Genomic DNA, 17,853 nt, shown 5'->3' on the forward strand with positions numbered 1-17,853 from the left:
ATAAAATGAATAAACCTGTCATTTTAATGCAAAGCTGCCTCTTGTTATTTACATTTTAGAATCCTAATGTTTATTGGTAAGGTTAAAAAGGTTACAAATATCTGAAAAAACATCATCACAACATTCATCTTGGCCATACATAAAGAATAACAATAGTTTAAAGTTTTATTAGTAATTTGCTGTGTATCAGCAGAAATACCACTGAAGTCTTACTTCCCCTTAGCAGTGACCTCGCTGCTGTTTCAGTATTGCGTTAGGGTGCAAATATGATCAAGAATCAATGTCAGACTTCAACATATATATTCAGTTAAATTCAGTGATGGGAATAACAGTGTTACCTTTTTCAGTAACAAGTAATCTAACTAATTACTATTTCTATCGTTACAACGCCATTACCGTTACTAACAAGAAACTCGACCACTTCAAGATGACACAGCAACAAGGTGCTATATACCATTTTTTAAATTGTGTTGATAGGCCACGTAAAACCAGAGTCATGATAAACAATATAATACGTGGTGTTTTTTCCTGAATACTTTTGTCATGTTTACTGTCCAAGGGCAGCACTAGCAAGCACTCTCTGCTTATGGCCAAAAATAAAAACATAAAACAAAACAAAAGACACCCCTTTCATGTTGGTGGAAAAATGTACCATGTCCACCAATCAAAAAATGATATGGCAACATGACATTTGGTCGAGAGAGAAAGAGCGAAAAGAAAGAGAGAGAGCGACTTTTGAGATGTCTTGTGTAGTTAGTGTGTAGTGTAGTGGATAGTTTTGTGTGTCAGAACAATGAGGCGACTGCTGAATGTTACAGGTGCTGCTAGAAAGCCACCAAAGGCAGATTACAGTGTAAACGGTGTCTCCAGGTAGAAAACAGGAGGAGTGATACACCTGTTGCTGCCAGACCTGCAGGCTGTGATGTTCTCCTTTATAGTCGACAGAAATTCTTTTTTGGAGTGGCACAAATAATTTGTGTGGCATCTTATTTAATGCAGAATACCTGATTGTTATGTAAATAGTTTGAAATGGCTGCAAATAACTTTGTTTGCAAAACTTGTGCATAGGATTTTAAAATTTACAATTTATATTTACATTTAAAGTTATGAAATATGATTCAATAAACATGTTTGTGGTTGTTACAGTAAAAAATATAACTTTTTCTACTTGGATTTTTTGTTTTTTGTCTGATTTTAGATCAGGTGTGTTAATACAGTATGTCAAAATGAAAACATAACTGTAAATTCAGACATGTGAGGTTGTGCTGAAAAGAATAATACCAAACTAGGGAAAGTAAATAGTTTTAAAAGGTGAAATGAAGAGGTAAAAATAAAAGTAGTCAAAAACGGCCAATTGTACTCTGGACCCCAGAAGGTTAAACATTAACCTTAAGTAGTGCAATAGTTACTTTTCCTAGCAATTAATTACTTTTAGAATCTTGTAACTCAGTTACTTTTTTGAAGAAGTAAGTAGTAACTATAACTAATTACTTTTTCAAAGTAACTTGCCCAACACTGGTTAAATTAAATATTCAGTTACGTTAAACCTGACAGTCGGTTTTCATACTACTGAAGTCCCATTGACCTTCAGTCATGATTTCAACATCGTTTCAGTATAGACTAGTGTAATTTCACAGTGATGTGACTTTAAACTTAATATTTTGGATATTTACTCTAATTGACACTTTTCTAAGCAGTGATGATGATATCAGTTGGATATAAAATAAAACAAGTTGAGTGTTAAGACGAACAATTTGGTGGTAGATTAAAGTCAACCACTGACTGAGTTTAACCTCAGTTTCAGTGTTGAGAAATCACAGTACCAAAAAAAGATTTATTGTTAGTCGTTATTCTGAAAGTCAATCACTTAAACTTTGTTCCAGTTTTGTTAAAAACTTTCCACTCAGTTTGAGGCAACTGGAAATCCCGGGAAATTCAGCATTATAGCATTATAATGTTCCATCTAGCTTTGGCCTGCCTTTGTTTGTCCCAGATTCTAGTGGCAAACATTTCAAAGACCCATGAAAGTCTCGCCAAAGACACAAAGAAAACCTCTGCTTCTTTCCCAAATGCGACCAAATTTTTCAATGGTGCGACTAAAAAAATTCTTAGGTTGCACAACTTTGTTGTTGTTGTTTTTTGTTTTTACTTAAATGTCCTCAGACAAGAAAGTCTAATTTCTGCTGTTCAATACTGAAGAAATTTAAACTTTTTAAAATTATGCAAAATTGCAGAATATTTTTAAGGTTATCTGCTATAAAAAGCCAGGCCAGGAAAAAGAGTTTTATTCTCAGTTACTTTGACACAAAGGCATCTGCTGTGATGTTCACACCTCTGATGAAGTCTCACAAGTGTCAGTACTGATAAATGATTAGAATTCTAATATTTCTGACTATCTGAGGTAGGGCTGCTCAATTAATCGAATTTTAATCTCGATTACGATCTGGGTTTTCAACGATCATTAAAAATGACTGAGCCGATTATTAGCACCTCCCTCGTGCTTTACTCTCGCGCTGCTCCGTGTGGCAAATCGAGCGCACCTCTCTGCGTTTCGAACACGCGTCACAACAATTAAGAGGACCCGAGGGAAGCTCGGAAAGCTAAGCAGAAGTTATTTGGAGAGGAGAGGATAATGGCTGCTGAAGAAAGAATGCCGTTGGTTGAAAAGAGAGGTAAAACGACTTCAGTGGTGTGGAAACTAATGTTCCCTCTAAGCTGCGCACGTGCGCAATTGCGCACTGCTGGCACGGACGGTCCCTGCGCACAGAAAATCTGCGTTGCGCACAAAAAAAAATCTAACCTGAATTGAAATTAAAATTAAAACTTTAACAATTCTGTTTTGCAGTGTTAGTCAGTAAGTGACTGGCTGCTCCTGTATGGGATTAGAACGATGCCACCTTATCCTATAGTCCAGCCAATAATGCGATTCACATTCGTATATACGCAGCCAATCAACGTCGTTGACAGGCTATGACAGCGTCCTTATGTGCCGACACCGGTGTTTTAGCTGGCAAAGCGGCGTGGCTGATGTGCAGTGAAGCCACATTAATGACAACGGCCGTTTATCAATGCCCAAGTACGCGAGTACGTACTCGCGTTCTCGGTGAGTACGTACCCGCCGAGAACGCACGGGAGTACGTACCTGCCGAGAACGCGAGCACGGACTCGTGGGATGTTTCTCAATTCTCAAGTCCGCGAGCGGGGGGGGGGGAGTCCGCTGTTGAGTTTTGGACGAAATGCATTCTGGGATATTTAGCTGTCCCAAGTCTACACCGATGCATGCTCGATAAAATGGGCGGATCGAGAACACATCCGGGACTTTTTCGCGTTCTCGGCGTGATGCGCATGCCAATTGGAACAGTACTTGGTCTCCGACTGATGACGTTTCACGAGTACACGAGAACGCAAGTACGCACAAGTACGCATATTGATAAACGCCCAACGTGTACAACCATTGAAGATGTGAGCAGGACAGACGGAACAATTGACGGAAAAAGTGTGGACTTTATACCAGTTTTTAAATTGTGTTGATAGGCCACATAAAACCAGAGTTATGATAAAAATATTTGCAATGTTTGGTTTTCTTCCTGAATACTGTCGTTGTTTATATTTACTGCGGGAAGAAACGGTAAAAACGGCGTTTTATAAGGAAAACGCTCGAAAGCACTCTCCGCCTGTGAGCAAAACCAAAACCAAAAAACCCCCCACCCGTTCCTATTGGTCGAAAAAAGTACCATGTCGACCAATCAAAAAATGATATGGCAACGTGGCATCTAGATGTTAAGAAACGGGAGGAAGTTTTAGGAGTGACAGCAGTGTTCTGAGATGTGAGAGATTTGAGACGTTTAGCGCAAATCTTGTGTAGTTGGTGTGTAGTGTAGTCAATAGTTTTGTTGGTGTGTCAGAACAATGAGGCGACTGCTGAATGTTACAGGAGTGATACATCTCCTGTTGTCAGGCCTGCAGGTATCAGGCTGTTGTTCTCCTTTATCTCATAGTGGACAGAAATTATTTTTTGGAGTGGCACAAATAATTTGTGTGGCATCAGATTTGATGCAGAACAGCTGATTGTTCTGTAAATAGTTTGAAATGTTTATTTAAAAAAACGCCTTGGCTGCATTAAAAAAAATAAATAGCTGCAAAAAACTTTGTTGTTTGCCAAACTGAGTTACTTTTTTGAAGTAGTAACTATATAATTAATTGCCCAGCATTGGTCATTATATACTGTATTTGGCAGACAGAGAGTTACAGGACTCTCCCAGACCACAGACTCATAATACAAGTCAGAGCTTTATTTAAAAAAAAAAAAGAAAAGAAAGAAAGTTGTGTTTTCAAAATTGGAGTTCAAGTTATTTTTACTTCCAATAGTGTTAACATACTACACAGGTCATGAACAAGATTTTTTTTTAAATTTTCATTGTAAGTGGGCTAAAGCAGTTAATTAAAAGTAGTCTAACATAAATGTAAATGCTGTAATTTGATTATTTTAATAAACCATGTAACTTGGATGGATTAGATGCTGGCGTGACCACAGTGCAAACGTCTGATGTCGCTCACAGTGGTCCAAGGGATCGCTCAGGGAGTTTGTGTGTTCGCTCAGACACATGAAATATTTGAGGGAACATTGGTGGAAACATTATGGGTTCGCGGAGTCAGACGTGGATCAAATATTGTGCAGTATTTTGAAGTTCACTAAACAGATGTTTACATTTTTCATTTATTTTTTATATTGCAAACATTTGCACTGTAATCAGTATTTGCACACTATTTTATATTATTTTTTGACAATCTTTAAAGCCATTATTCAATACATTGTTATTGTTAAATAAATATCATCAAATAATCGAGATCTCAATTTCAGTGAAAATAATAGTGATTATCATTTTTGCCATAATCGAGCAGCCCTAATCTGAGGCAAAACTGAATTGAATCGAATCTGGACCTTGTGAATCGGAATCGAATGGATTATAGAAATCAGTGATGATACCCAGCCCTAGTGAGTAGCCTAGGCCTGACAGAAGTGGATGTAGCTGTGGGTAATAAGAAAAGATGAAAAGAACTATTGATAACTTTTGTGTTAAGTTAAGGCCTGATCCGTCTGAAATTCATAGCCAGTGCTCTGACACAGAGCCATCAATCTTTGAATGCTGAAAAAGCACAGTGTATCCAGAAAACACATTATATGTCGTGATAAATGCACTGCCCAAGTGTCTCTCGCCCCACTGCCTTTCAGCAGCAGGCAGCAGCAAACAGGTCGTCAGAGGAGGCCGAGATGATGATTAAGTTTAATATTGTCTACAATATTGCCAAAGAGTGCCAAAGCACTTTAAACACAAGCACAAGATTGTTAGTTAATCATTTAAAAATCAATATTGTCTGTATGGACAGCAATTCCCCCCCCCCAAAAAAGTGCACATGTAAAACTGCGGTGTTAAGCGATGCGGTTGAAAAATTTGGGTGCGCCTAACAGTGCAAACGTGGCAAAAGTTAGTCTAGAGCCCTGGGTAGTGTTTACAACTCTGCAGAAAGGAGGCGGCTTGACCCGGAACTGCAACCGGTAACCCATAGCAACGGTTCGCAGCACCCACGGAGAGGGCGCAAGTGTGTCACTGTGGGAAGTGAGCAGCCAGCCTGCCGGCTGGCCTGCAGCATCATCAGTGGGGCTTTGTCGCCCCCGAGTGTGTCTGCAGGGGAATGCATTGCCTGCCTCACCTGGCTCATTCTGCCTGCGGGACTCTTTCTCCACTCAGAACCAAAGTGGGGAGGGCTGAGGCCTCTTCCTCCTTGGCATTGGGTCCCACCGGGGGCCTTTGCTCCAGGCCAACTGCCGTGTAGCTCGGACTGGAGGATGTGCTCCCGCTGGTGGCACACCCACTGCAACAGTGGGTGCCAGCCTCTTGCCAGTCGGCAGATGAGTGGCAGGCCTGTGAGAACTAGCTGCGGGCTTGGGGTTCGCCTGATGTCTGGGGATGATGTCGCGCAGAGCTTCTGTCTGCTTCTTCCTCAGATCAAACCTAGCCTGAATGGCTTCAAGTGAATGTCCGAATAACCCAGCTGCAGACACTGGTTCGTCCAGATATACAGCCCTGTCCCTTTCCGGGACATCAGAGAGGGTCAGCCACAGGTGCCTCTGCGCCACTACTGTCAGAGCCATCCCTCTGCACACGGAGAGCGCTGCACAGCGGGACTGACTCATCAAGAACAGGGCTGTCATCAGGAACCAGCGATCCGAGCTCCGCCAGGCACATCGCCTGGTACGTCTGGAGCATGGTGACAAATCATAGATGTCCAGGCTGATGTCCAGCACGTCATCATCTTCCTGGGAAGCGCTGGTGGGCTTCAAGGCAGGCTGAAGCCTGTCAGCCAAGGCTCGCAAAATTTCAAAATCTCTGGTAGCCCTTCGGGCAGGCACTCTTCAGTTTTTGGTAGCCCAAAATAAATTTAAGTAGCCCGAATAAAAAAGCTCGTCATATTCCAGCCACAGAAATTCTTTTGTCCATGAAACCAAAAAAGCTGAGCTTTCTTTTTGCCTCATAGTCTGATTTGTCATAACTTTTCCGTTTTGTGGTAGGCTTTTATTTGGCTGCCCCTTCTTCACCCTGACCTGTCTTATTTGGCTCAGCAGAACTAAAATACCGGCGTAAATCCTGCTGCTTTTACACGCGCACACATAACGGTCAGCGATTCTCTGCGCAATCAACCTCTCACATGTTTAAGCTTGCTGTGGGAGATTTCACTTGTCGCGTTTGAATAGTAAGCTAATGAGTGATAAGAAGATGTCAGAGGAATTGGTGCGCAATTAATCGTCACTCACCAATTAGTGCTGCCGCTCTCTACACACCGTTCGCGCGATCGCAAAGTGAAAGTGAAAGCAAAAAACAAGCACAAATTCAAACGCGATTTCAATATGTCACATATTGGCAGTGGCTCATCGATGCCAATGAGATAATTACTCAGCTACATTTTCGAAAGAATGCAAAAGCATTGACATATATTTTCCCTTTCTATGATAGCCCGACGGGCAGGGCTGAGATGGATTTTGGTAGCCCGACTGGAAAAATCGCTAGCCTCGGGACGTCGGGCTAGCGATTTTGCGAGCCCTGCTGTCAGCACTCCTGCATGGTTCCGGCTCGTCTTTGACTAACACCTCAACATATTCCATGTGGTCAGCCCAGCTAACTGCAGGGACATCAACCAGGCTTCGGGCTCTGTCAACGCTCTCCCAGCGTGGACGATCCCCAGACAGGGCAGGCATCGTGCCGGCTGTCGTGAAGAGAGAAACCGCATCCCTGAGGACAGGGGTGAACAGAAGATTTCTGCTTTGCTCAATTCAGTTTGTAGTCCATTCCAAAACGCAAAGCAAACCGTTGCACAGAAAAACTCGAAATTACCGCTCCACGGGCAGCCTACGCACCAACTGCGCGGTGGACGCTAAAACCAACAGGGGTAGTTAAGCACACCATTGTTTTTCTTGTGACATTACCAATAAGTTTGATGTGTCACATGGCCCTCTTCCTATTGGAAAAACAAAAGTTGTATCCAAGATGGCCAACTTCTAAATGGCCACCATGGTCACCACCCATCTTGAGGAGTTGGCCCCCTCACATATACTAATGTGCCACAAACAGGACTTTAATATCACCAACCATTCCCATGTTATTGTGGTGTATCCATATAAATGGCCCACCCTGTATATTTCTGCACTACGTCACACCGACACGCAGTTTACTTAGTTCCGCTTTTTGTGTCTGGTTTATTAATATGCCTATTAATATGCCAGCTCTGCACTAAAATTTCCTGTCTCTGCAAAAGCATGCAGTTTCCTGGCAGTACTATTGGCTCAGATTCTACTCAGAGTTGGCCCTTTTAGACTGGAAGCAAACTATATTAAAAACAAGTAGCAATAAGCACTAACAATATATTAATTTTGTGACACTAGCAAAGGTGTTCTCAGCACGGTGAAGAGCGTAAGTACTGAGGGATGACTGTGATGACAGCGGTTATATGTGCAGGCCTGGCTATGTGCATGTCATCAGAGGTCATCTGCCTCAAAGGCGTGAATAAAGGTTTCTTCAGCCAGGAAACGTGAAGGCGTGATTTACCATACCTATGTGTTGTACCGAGTGAATCAACTTAAAGGGAACCTATGGACTCCCTCTGCTTCTGAATTATAAACTATAGTGGTCCCTCATTTATTGCAGGAGTTACGTTCCAAAAATAAGTGAAATCCGCGACAAGTGAAATCCGCGAAGTAGCCAACTTTAGTTTTTACAATTATTATAGATGTAAAGGCTGTAAAACCCCTCACTAAACACTTTATACACTTTTCTCAGACAGGCATGACCATTTTCACACTTTTCTCTCTTGTTTAAACTCTCAAAGCCCAGACCTTCCTAGGAAAAAAAAGGCAAGTATTATAGAATGAAAACAAAGGCACCCGTGGTTCCCTTTGACGGTGCAAAACATTTTGTCGACATTGTTGTGTTTGTTGGGCAGAAAACTTAAAAAGATACAGCACAGCATTTCAGAGTCACACTGCTAGCGATCAAAGATTTATGTAAATTTGACAAGCTGAATGCATTCTGTACTGTGCCAACCAGGGCGCAGAACACAATGTGCTGTAAAAAAACAAAACAAAACAAAAAAAACCCCAAACATGCAAAATTGCACAAAAAAAAATCTGTGAAACAGCGAGGCTGTGAAAAGTGAACCGCGTTATAGTGAGGGACTACTGTACACAATTAATACTTATCTGAATAACTCAGTCTATATGGCTTTCAACAAATCTCTATCCGTTCCACAGTCACTTCCAATTGAACACCTCACTATATTTAACACTGACTTGCATTTTTCTACTTTTTAAAAAATATTTTTATCCATGCCACTCTTTGATCAAACAGGAAATCAAGAAGCTTCAGTTTTTTTCTTAAACTCTTCCGTGTATAATTTGATTTCATCACAATTTCCCTCGTAAAAAAACATTTCTGTATTTTAATATCCAGACAATTTAAAACCCTCATTCCTATGACCACTTTTCCACTTTTGAAATTGCTCCCTGTAGCTTCTTTACAATAAATTCAAAAGTTCTTCCTCTTCTTGAGACTGGCCCATCACCCCCATTCAACCATCTATGTCCTTAAATAACAATGAAAATAATAACAGGCTCAGTGTGCTGTTTTCCACTAGCAAACGTCCTAAATAAATCCTTTATTTGTCTTGCACTAAAAAAAAAAACTTTATCCAGATGTAGAATCAACCACTGATACCTGCTTAGATCATTTTATTTAGTGGAACTTCTCTCCACATCATTTCATGTGCTTTTTCTGTTAAAAAAAAAAAGAAAAAAAAGACCAACACACTGTTTACTTTGCTTTTCTTATTTGGTAGGTTTGGTTGTACTGTATAAGAAATACAATCTTTTCTTTCCTGGTGATATTTAATTTGGATTTCATAAGTTATCATTTAAGTTCTGTCTTTGTAAATGGTATATTTAATCAGTCATTTGTGTCTTCAACTTGCTTTTGGCTGCTCTCCTGTCACAAGGATTCACTACATTGGTTCGCTTCAAATATTTGATTTGTCAGTTTTTGTCACTTCTGTTTCTTGTCCAGGTTTCAATTATGATATTTTGTGTGTTCCTTTTACCAAAGTAATTGCAATCGTACATTTACACTAATCAAAATTCAAGACAAAGTGATGTATTCAATTGAACATTTTATTCAAAAAACATAAACAGCACAGGGTGGCTATAAATTACTACCCAGTCGTATGCTAAGTGTTAAGGCCAATATGTGACCCACCTTCCACTGGGACACAAACTTCAACACAAGAGTAGCAGATTTAGGTCAGTGTAATTTCACAAACTAACCACCTATTACTAGTTTTAATTCACTTTTTGCATAAATAAATACATTTCTTAAAATATGGGAACCATACATATTCTCTTGTGAGTAATTTCAAGCACTGGCGGGCTTCAACCCAGGCTGAAGGCTTTACACCAGTTACCCATCCTGACGTGACCCCAAAGGGGATTTTTTTCTATTTGCTACAATATCACCCTTTTATCTAAAGATTTAATTTCTCTTCATTTTTCCACTTATTTACTAATCTTATCTGAACTATGACAAATATACAGGCAAAGCGTTTGCTTTTGCCTGTATATTTGTCATAGCTTCATCATTCTCATCATTCTCTTAGGGCATCTCCTAATCAGAAGGTTGGTGGTTTGATCCCTGGCTAATTCAGTCTGTATGCCAAACATCCTAAGATATCCAAGATACTAACCCCAAGCTGCTCTCTGATGTGTGTGAATGTTAGATAGGACAAAAAGTGAGGAAAGTTGTGTAAAGCACTTTAAGTGCTCAGATAGAGTAGAAAAGCAGAACCAGTCCATCATGTAGCTACCCTGTCATCTAATACTGGATACCATACTCTCTTTTAATGGAATTCATCCTTTTAACCACTGATCAGACTTCAAGAATTTGTCTTTTTCCTTACCGTGTTTGTCTCCCTTTGCATTTTTACTAATTCTTCTTGTGACCTTTTATTTTGAGTAAGATTTATTTAAAAAAAAAAAAAAAAAAAGTTATTTCAGCTTTTAATTGCTTTTAATTACTTTATCACATTCCTTTGTCCACCTGGGTACAATCTTCTTTTTGCTCTCACTTTCTTCTTTATAGTCAGCTTGCTGCTTGTAGAACAGCGTTATAAACATCATAAACATTCATATCAAATATTTTGCATTTCCTGGCCACTAAAAAACCTGAGTGTCCCCCAATCTGCAGAAATGAAACACCACTTCTGCACACCCCCTGTATCATACTCCTCTACACTCAGTTTGCTCTCAGTCATTACAGGATGGTGGTTACTGATCTGAGATCCCTGTGTTGCTTTTGTTCTGCCATTATCATAATAACGTTGGTCCAGGATCGATGTGATGTCATGGCTTTGCAATGTGAGGAAAATTTTTAAAAAGATAAAAAAAAGCCTTGGTTTCTGTAAAACTGTTAAGCATTTTGGGCATTTCTTTACTGATTTATGTAGTATCTTAAATATGCTATCAAGCTGTTAGCCAAATTTACATTATTCATGTTGGTTTACTAGTGAGCATTTTTTCTTTGTTTGTTTGTTTGTTGTTGGGTTTTTTTGCTAATGCTAACTGAATGCTCAGACAATTTCACTGGTCAGTTGTTCCCCTCCTCAGTTGTGTCCCTCAACATAAATACACCCTCAGTAGAGAGTGTATTTAACTCACAATACACCATCTGCTGAGAGAGGCCTACCTCAGGCTGTTCAGATCTGGGTGTTTACCGTAACATCTCAGGGCCCAGATGGAGTTTTTTTTCCTCCTCATCTGGCCATAGACTGCAGTGCTCAGCAGTCCCTGAAATTTCCCTGAGGGTGTTTAGGAAGTGTGTCTGTGGTTGTAGTGATGAAACCCAGCAGTCGACATCCACTGGGCAAACTGCTGCTCTCCAGATTTCCTGTTCTGCCTTCAGCTCGGTATATCGCAGCCTCTTCCTCTCACTGACGTCTTCCTCTGATACTGTAGTAGTAGTAGTACAGAGAGAGGTGGACCAAAGTACCAGACTGGTCTTAGGATGAATAAAAATGTACTACTTTGGCACTTTTGTTTCTTGTCCAGGTTTCAATTATGATAATTTGTGTGTTCCTTTTACCAAAATGCAATCGTACATTTACACTAATAAAAATTCAAGACAAAGTGATGTATTTCCTTGAAATTTTTATTCAAAAAACATACACAGCACAGGGTATTGGCTATAAATTACTACCCAGTTGTATGCAAAGTGACCCACCTACCACTGGGACACAAACTTAAACACAAGAGAAGCAGATTTAGGTCAGAGTAGTGATGGTAAATTTGATTCTTTTTACTGAATCGAGTTTTAATGAGTCACTCACCAAAGTGAATCGGGTTTTTTGAGTCATTTGAGTCACTGAGTCAGTTGACCAGAGAGTGCAAAAAATGTACATTTTCACTCAAACTTAATTTGTTTCTCTTTTAATGTAAATCCTACTGCTAAGATGAGTGATTCTTAAAGAAAACAACTATTTTATCGAGCAAAAAAGACCAAAAGAATTTCTAAAGGGAACATTTCTTTTGTTTATTTTTATTTTATTAGTATTTTCCTTACATGTGTCAAATATATATTTTCTCATCTAAATGTCCACTGAGCTGTGAGCCAGGGGGCGGTAGTGCGCCTTAACATTGGTTGCCAACCAAGAAGAAGAAGAAGTAGCTGCGAGCCAGGAGGGAGGGGGTGAGTGAGTGAGTGAGTGAGTGATTCGTTCGCTCTATGATTCAGCACAGGAGGGAGGGGGTTAGCGAGTCATGAGTGATTCGCTTGCTCTATGATTCAGCACAGGAGGGAGGGGTTAGCGAGTCATGAGTGATTCGCTCGCTCTATGATTCAGCACAGGAGGGAGGGGTTAGCGAGTCATGAGTGATTCGCTTGCTCTACGATTCAGCACAGGAGGGAGGGGTTAGCGAGTCATGAGTGATTTGCTTCCCCTACGATTCAGCGCAGGAAGGAGGGGTGAGTAGCTCAAATGTGCTGTTAGCATGTTAGCAGAGCGATGCTACTGTGAACCGAGGAGCTATTGTCTTGATGTGAGCTTCTACTCAGGGTTTTTTCTTCCAGTTCAGAGCAGAAATGTTTTTGTTAAGATACTGGATGTTGTGTTTTTCTTCACAATTTGAATTATAAGCTAGATATATTTCTACTAATGAAATTAGTTTGCTAACAGCAACAGGGATGAGTCAGTGAGTCAGTTGCGCTTGTGAATCATGATTCACGAGTCAGTAAAGTGATTCTCGAGTATTGAACGATTCGTTCATGATTCGCGCATCACTAGGTCAGAGTAATATTACAAACTAACCACCTATTACTAGTTTTAATTCACTTTTTGCATAAATAAATACATTTCTTAAAATATGGGAACCATACATATTCCCTTGTGAGTAATTTCAACTTTTGCGAGATCTCGCAAAAGTCCATCTTTATTATTTTTTTCTGTTGCGGGCCTCCGTATTTCCGGACTATACTACCTCTGTCTGAACTGTTTCTTCTAAACTGTGTCCCCGCCACACTTCCATCCCATCACCGGTTTCTCCGTCTTTCTGGCCCTGTCCCACTACGAACCGTCGTCCACTCATCTCGGAAGTCGGAATACGCCCTAGTTCAATAATTCTGATTTAATCAAAAACGCACCATGAATTCACGTCGTCGTGCTCCACCCAGTACGCCACAACCGGTGCGTTCCAGATTAAGTTTAAAATCGGATTCCAGTTTTTTCCTGTCGGAATTTTCATTTGAAAAATGGTCCTCCTTGAGATTTCCACCTCGCAAACGTCGGAGCAGCCTCACAATCCCAGAGTTAACCATTCAGAACACTGATGGCTTTTAGGCATGAACGCCCACACTAAACGAAGAACAACGTTTAAGCTAACTTTCTCTACAGAATTGTAAAGGGTTACTGTTATTTAAAAAAGAATTGCTTCAGCCGCGATATAAGGCAGCATGTTAGCCTGTGATATCATGGTTTCTGTGTTCCTCGTATTTGGTAAGTCAAACAGCAGCTCCATGTTTGCAGCACATCCTTTATGTAAAGCTAACCTTAGCTTAGCTTGTAGCCTGTGTGGAGGATTATCACAGCGTCTTGATCCTGTGCTTGCCTGCAGCATGTCTCGCTGCCCCCGTGGTTTCTGCGGTGTCTTGTCACACAAAGGAGTATGCAACAAGGGATGGGCAGTGCTGCCCGATGTGCCAAGAAGGTACGATAAGAAAACATTTCTAGAAGTAAACCCGCCCACATTATGTGAGTTCCCACTGTGAGAACAAAGAGTAAATAAACAAAGAGCCATTTTTCTTATTTGATGTTACATCTGCTTCTTTTATCTCACAATTCTTTAAGTTAATAAACCAGAAAATCTGCTGACTTCATCTCTTTTTTTTTAATCATTTTTTTCCCCTGAAACTGTCAACTAACCTTCATAAATAGTTAGAATTGACACAGTTCAGATAATAGCTTTCAGGAAACATCACAAGTATTGTAAATACATTGTAACTGTTTGTCTGAGAAGGCAGCACACAAACAAGTTATTAAGTTGCACCTTCAGATGAGATAAACCTTTTTTTCATACCTCCAGTCCACCTCGACTCAGTTCATCTTACACATACTGAAACGTCATTTCATATGATCATATGTGTTGAGCATGTGCCTCTACAGCACTGTTGGCACAGGGTGAAGTGTGGGGTAATGCAAGGCTTTGTGGCACACTATAACCATTTCAAATGTACCAGAGCTGTAGAGGTTTAAAAACAACTTGATCCCCATATTCACAGTTCAATTCACATGTTATTTATATAGCGCCAAATCACAACTACAATCGCCTCAAGGCAGTTTATACTGTAAGGTAGACCCTACATACAAGAGACGCCCAATGACCTCTTTTGGTATCGTCACATCTTGAAACTGCTACTGTGTGAAAAAATAATGATGCACACAAGGATTGTACAATTCTAAACAAGGCAATTTCTTATACCCATCTATCAATACCTGAAAAAAGTTGTTCTTTTCATCTGCACGTACATTTGAAACAGTGATGAAACATTTCTCTATCTATCAACAATTAGTTCTTCATAATGCCCAAAAGATGACTAGGTAAGCTACTAGTTTGTGTTATCTTGTTGTTGTAATAATTATGTGAAATATGCAGATGGTTCACAGAGCAGAGGCTCCTCCACTATCAGAAAAAGTTGTAAGTGGTGCATACTGTTATCTGCTCCACAGCACACATCCACACAGGCTTGTATTTTGCAATAATTGCGCACACCAATTGTTCTTGAAATATAAAAAATTTCAAAATATAGTAGGAGTACAGAGGAAACTATTATATTCTGGCAGTTATTTTGCCAGTACCAGCTGCTGGTTGCTTAGTAACTTTACACAGTCTATTGTGGTGTTTAAAGTTTTCTAAAATGTGTGTCTAAAAAGATTCACCCCAGATTTAATACACTGTGCATTCACTGTGGGTTTGTGTTCTTGAGCTTTAATGTGGCTTTAATGTTCACATAAATGTTGTGCTGTGTTGAACAGGTACAGTTGTTCAGAGAGACTGCACAGCATATTCAGGAACTCGGTGCCGTTTCTGTGAACTGGGGACTTACGTGAACCAACTCAATGGTCTATCTCACTGTTTCCCCTGCACTACCTGTGATACAGGTACAGATGGAAACTTCTTAGTCAAATTTTAATTTAAAAAATAAAAAGGTTTTCAAATTGCACCGATGTTTTTTTTTCAGGTCATGGTCTCTTTGTCAAGCGGAACTGTACACCAAAAACTGACACAGTGTGTGATGTTTTAAATGGATATCACTGCAAAGATTTGATAGACAGTAATGGATGTAGTTTGGCAGAGAAACATTCACAGTGTGCAGCTGGTCAGAGGATAAAAGAACCTGGTAAGAAAAGTTAATGTCACAGTCTATTTTTTAGATGAGCTGATAAATTTGAATTTTTTTTGTGTAACAATGAATGCGTTTCTTTCAGGAACCAGCAGAAGTGACACAGTGTGTGAAGACTGTCAGCCAGGCTTCTTTTCCAGGGACGGTGTGAACTGCACGGCTTGGAAAATGTAGGTCATAATTTATAACAAAATCACTCTAAATGTTTATTTTATTTTCAGTTACTGATCATCAATGTCTTAATGGAATCTCTCATATACTTTGGACCAGGGCTGTGCCACATCATGTCATCTGCAATAATATCGGTATTACACTATACACTATGTGTCGCTATAGCAAGAATATGTGTTTGTATCCTAGTGTTTATGACAAGGAGTCAAAACCATGCATGTCTGAATGTAAGAGCAGTGTGCAACTAAAAATGGAGCTACTTCAGCAGCTTCCAGTGAACACAGAACAAAAACATGCAGGAAAACTGTTTGGAAAAAAGTGAAAACAACAAACTGGTAGAAGAGGGTAGAAACACACCTTTGAGTAGAGAGAGACACATAGGACATGAGCAGTCACTAGCTGCACTCGCTAGTTAGGCTCTATATAACAGGAGGAGCAAACAGTGGATGGAAATTAGTGATGCAGTTACATGATGGAAAAGCAGGACTTTAAGCATACACTTTAAGCATAGACTGACCAAGGCAGAAAATATTTTTTATGTTTATATTTTTTAATATTAATATATGACAATATTGTGCAGCTCCTAACATTTCACAAGAGTAAGGCCATTTAGTTATTGTCAAACTCAAGTTTTAAAATTTATTTTATACTTTCACTTGAAAATTCCAGGGAAAATACTACCTAGGCTAGTTTTGTGCTCACATTTTCTTTCATTAGATTCACACTTCAGTTTAAGTAGTCTGACATTGATGAGAGTAGCTCTCTGGAAAAAAAGGATGCTTCATCTACTTACAGTTATTAATGCTGCTGCCTGTAAGCATTTAAAAAACATACAGTATTTTTTTCTATATCTTCATATCTCTGTCATCATATATTACCCACCTCCACACAGGACTTTGGGAATTGCCCTCCTTTAGTAACCTGAGGTGAATAGTTTAAACTACAGTCATATATTATTAGAGAGTCATTAATAATAACATGGTGGTGTCTCAGTTACTGTGTATTGAAGATAAACATGAGTACCTCTGGAAACCTCTGCATGTGTGCCATTCTGTCTGTAAACATGATAGCTTGAAAGGTTTTGAATGAATTCTGATAAAACCTTGTTGGAGTGTAGAACTGACAAAAATCCTAATAACTTAAGAGTGTATAATTCTTACATACATGTTGCATATTATCAACACATAGAAAGCACCAAATAAAAATGTAAAACACTATGTCACATTTGACCTCTGACCTCTCCTTCAATATTCTGAGACAGATGACAGCACAGTTGTGGCATCAGTTAATCCTGATGGCCACATTCAAACACATAAACATGAGCTCTGCTTTATCACAAACATCTTGTTTTTAGAGTGAAAACAGAAGATGTTTGTCAGCAGGAACACTAACTGGAGCCCATATAGAATGCACTTTACAGATATTAATACATTGTTACATTTTTATGTCAGGCTCATAAAATAAAATAATAATTAACTTAGAACTTAAAAGTTAGAACTACTGATGTGATATTCAGACTTGCAAAATTACTTCAGTTTTTCATCAACATATGACAGGATATTGAAATATTATAACAATTTACTTACAATTATTATCTTGAAAATTCTCTGTGGTCCTGCTCATCATGTGGATTTATTTGGATTTATTTGGATTTTCTTTCTCTTTCACCTCTTCTTTCCAACAGTTGCTCAAACAGACAGATAAAGGTCAAAGGAAGCTCAACCAGTGACGTTGTCTGTGGGAGAACATCAAGTCAACATTACTTTGTGTTTTTACCTTTTTTGCTTTGCTCAGTAGCATTTACTAGCCTCGTAACAGGTTAGTGCATCGTCTGCATTGAGTGTTTTTTTCCTGCTGTAACACTAATTTTCTTTGAGTACCAATAAAGCGAAGAAGAAGAAGGAAGGAAAAAAAATGCCTTTTTAAAAAGAAAATTGAACTCACTAATTATGAGCAATTTATTTATATCATTAATAGACTTTTAGCTAGGAAGGCCAGAAGACCCAGCATCGACAACTGAACAGGTGCATTTGGATCACGGTGTTGTTCCAAAAGGTGATTTCTGGTGTTTCTGTATGTTTTTTGTTTTGTCTTTTAATGTGTAATGTCTTTGCTTTTATTGGAAGGTAGACTGTAGTCAAAAGGATTTATGAAGGAGTTGTATATAAAATAAAGAAACTGCCTGTTTTGCAAA

General features: G+C 39.4%; 1 protein-coding gene across 2 annotated transcripts; it reads left to right on the top strand.

The window, feature by feature from the left end:
- Positions 1 to 2,629: 2,629 nt before the first annotated feature.
- Positions 2,630 to 17,853, top strand: LOC116329462 (tumor necrosis factor receptor superfamily member 14-like). Of its 2 annotated transcripts, XM_039601841.1 has the most exons (6): positions 12,792 to 13,584; positions 13,703 to 13,795; positions 15,121 to 15,246; positions 15,327 to 15,485; positions 15,574 to 15,658; positions 17,344 to 17,853. In XM_039601841.1, the coding sequence occupies exons 1-6, from the start codon at positions 13,542 to 13,544 to the stop codon at positions 17,480 to 17,482; spliced, it is 645 nt and encodes a 214-aa protein (XP_039457775.1). In that variant the 5' UTR covers positions 12,792 to 13,541; the 3' UTR covers positions 17,483 to 17,853. The 2 variants fall into 2 exon arrangements, with proteins under 2 accessions (XP_039457776.1, XP_039457775.1); XM_039601842.1 differs by lacking the exons at positions 12,792 to 13,584; positions 13,703 to 13,795 and adding an exon at positions 2,630 to 2,672.

Source organism: Oreochromis aureus, linkage group 18 (assembly GCF_013358895.1).
Source record: "Oreochromis aureus strain Israel breed Guangdong linkage group 18, ZZ_aureus, whole genome shotgun sequence".
Taxonomy (NCBI): Eukaryota; Metazoa; Chordata; class Actinopteri; order Cichliformes; family Cichlidae; genus Oreochromis; species Oreochromis aureus.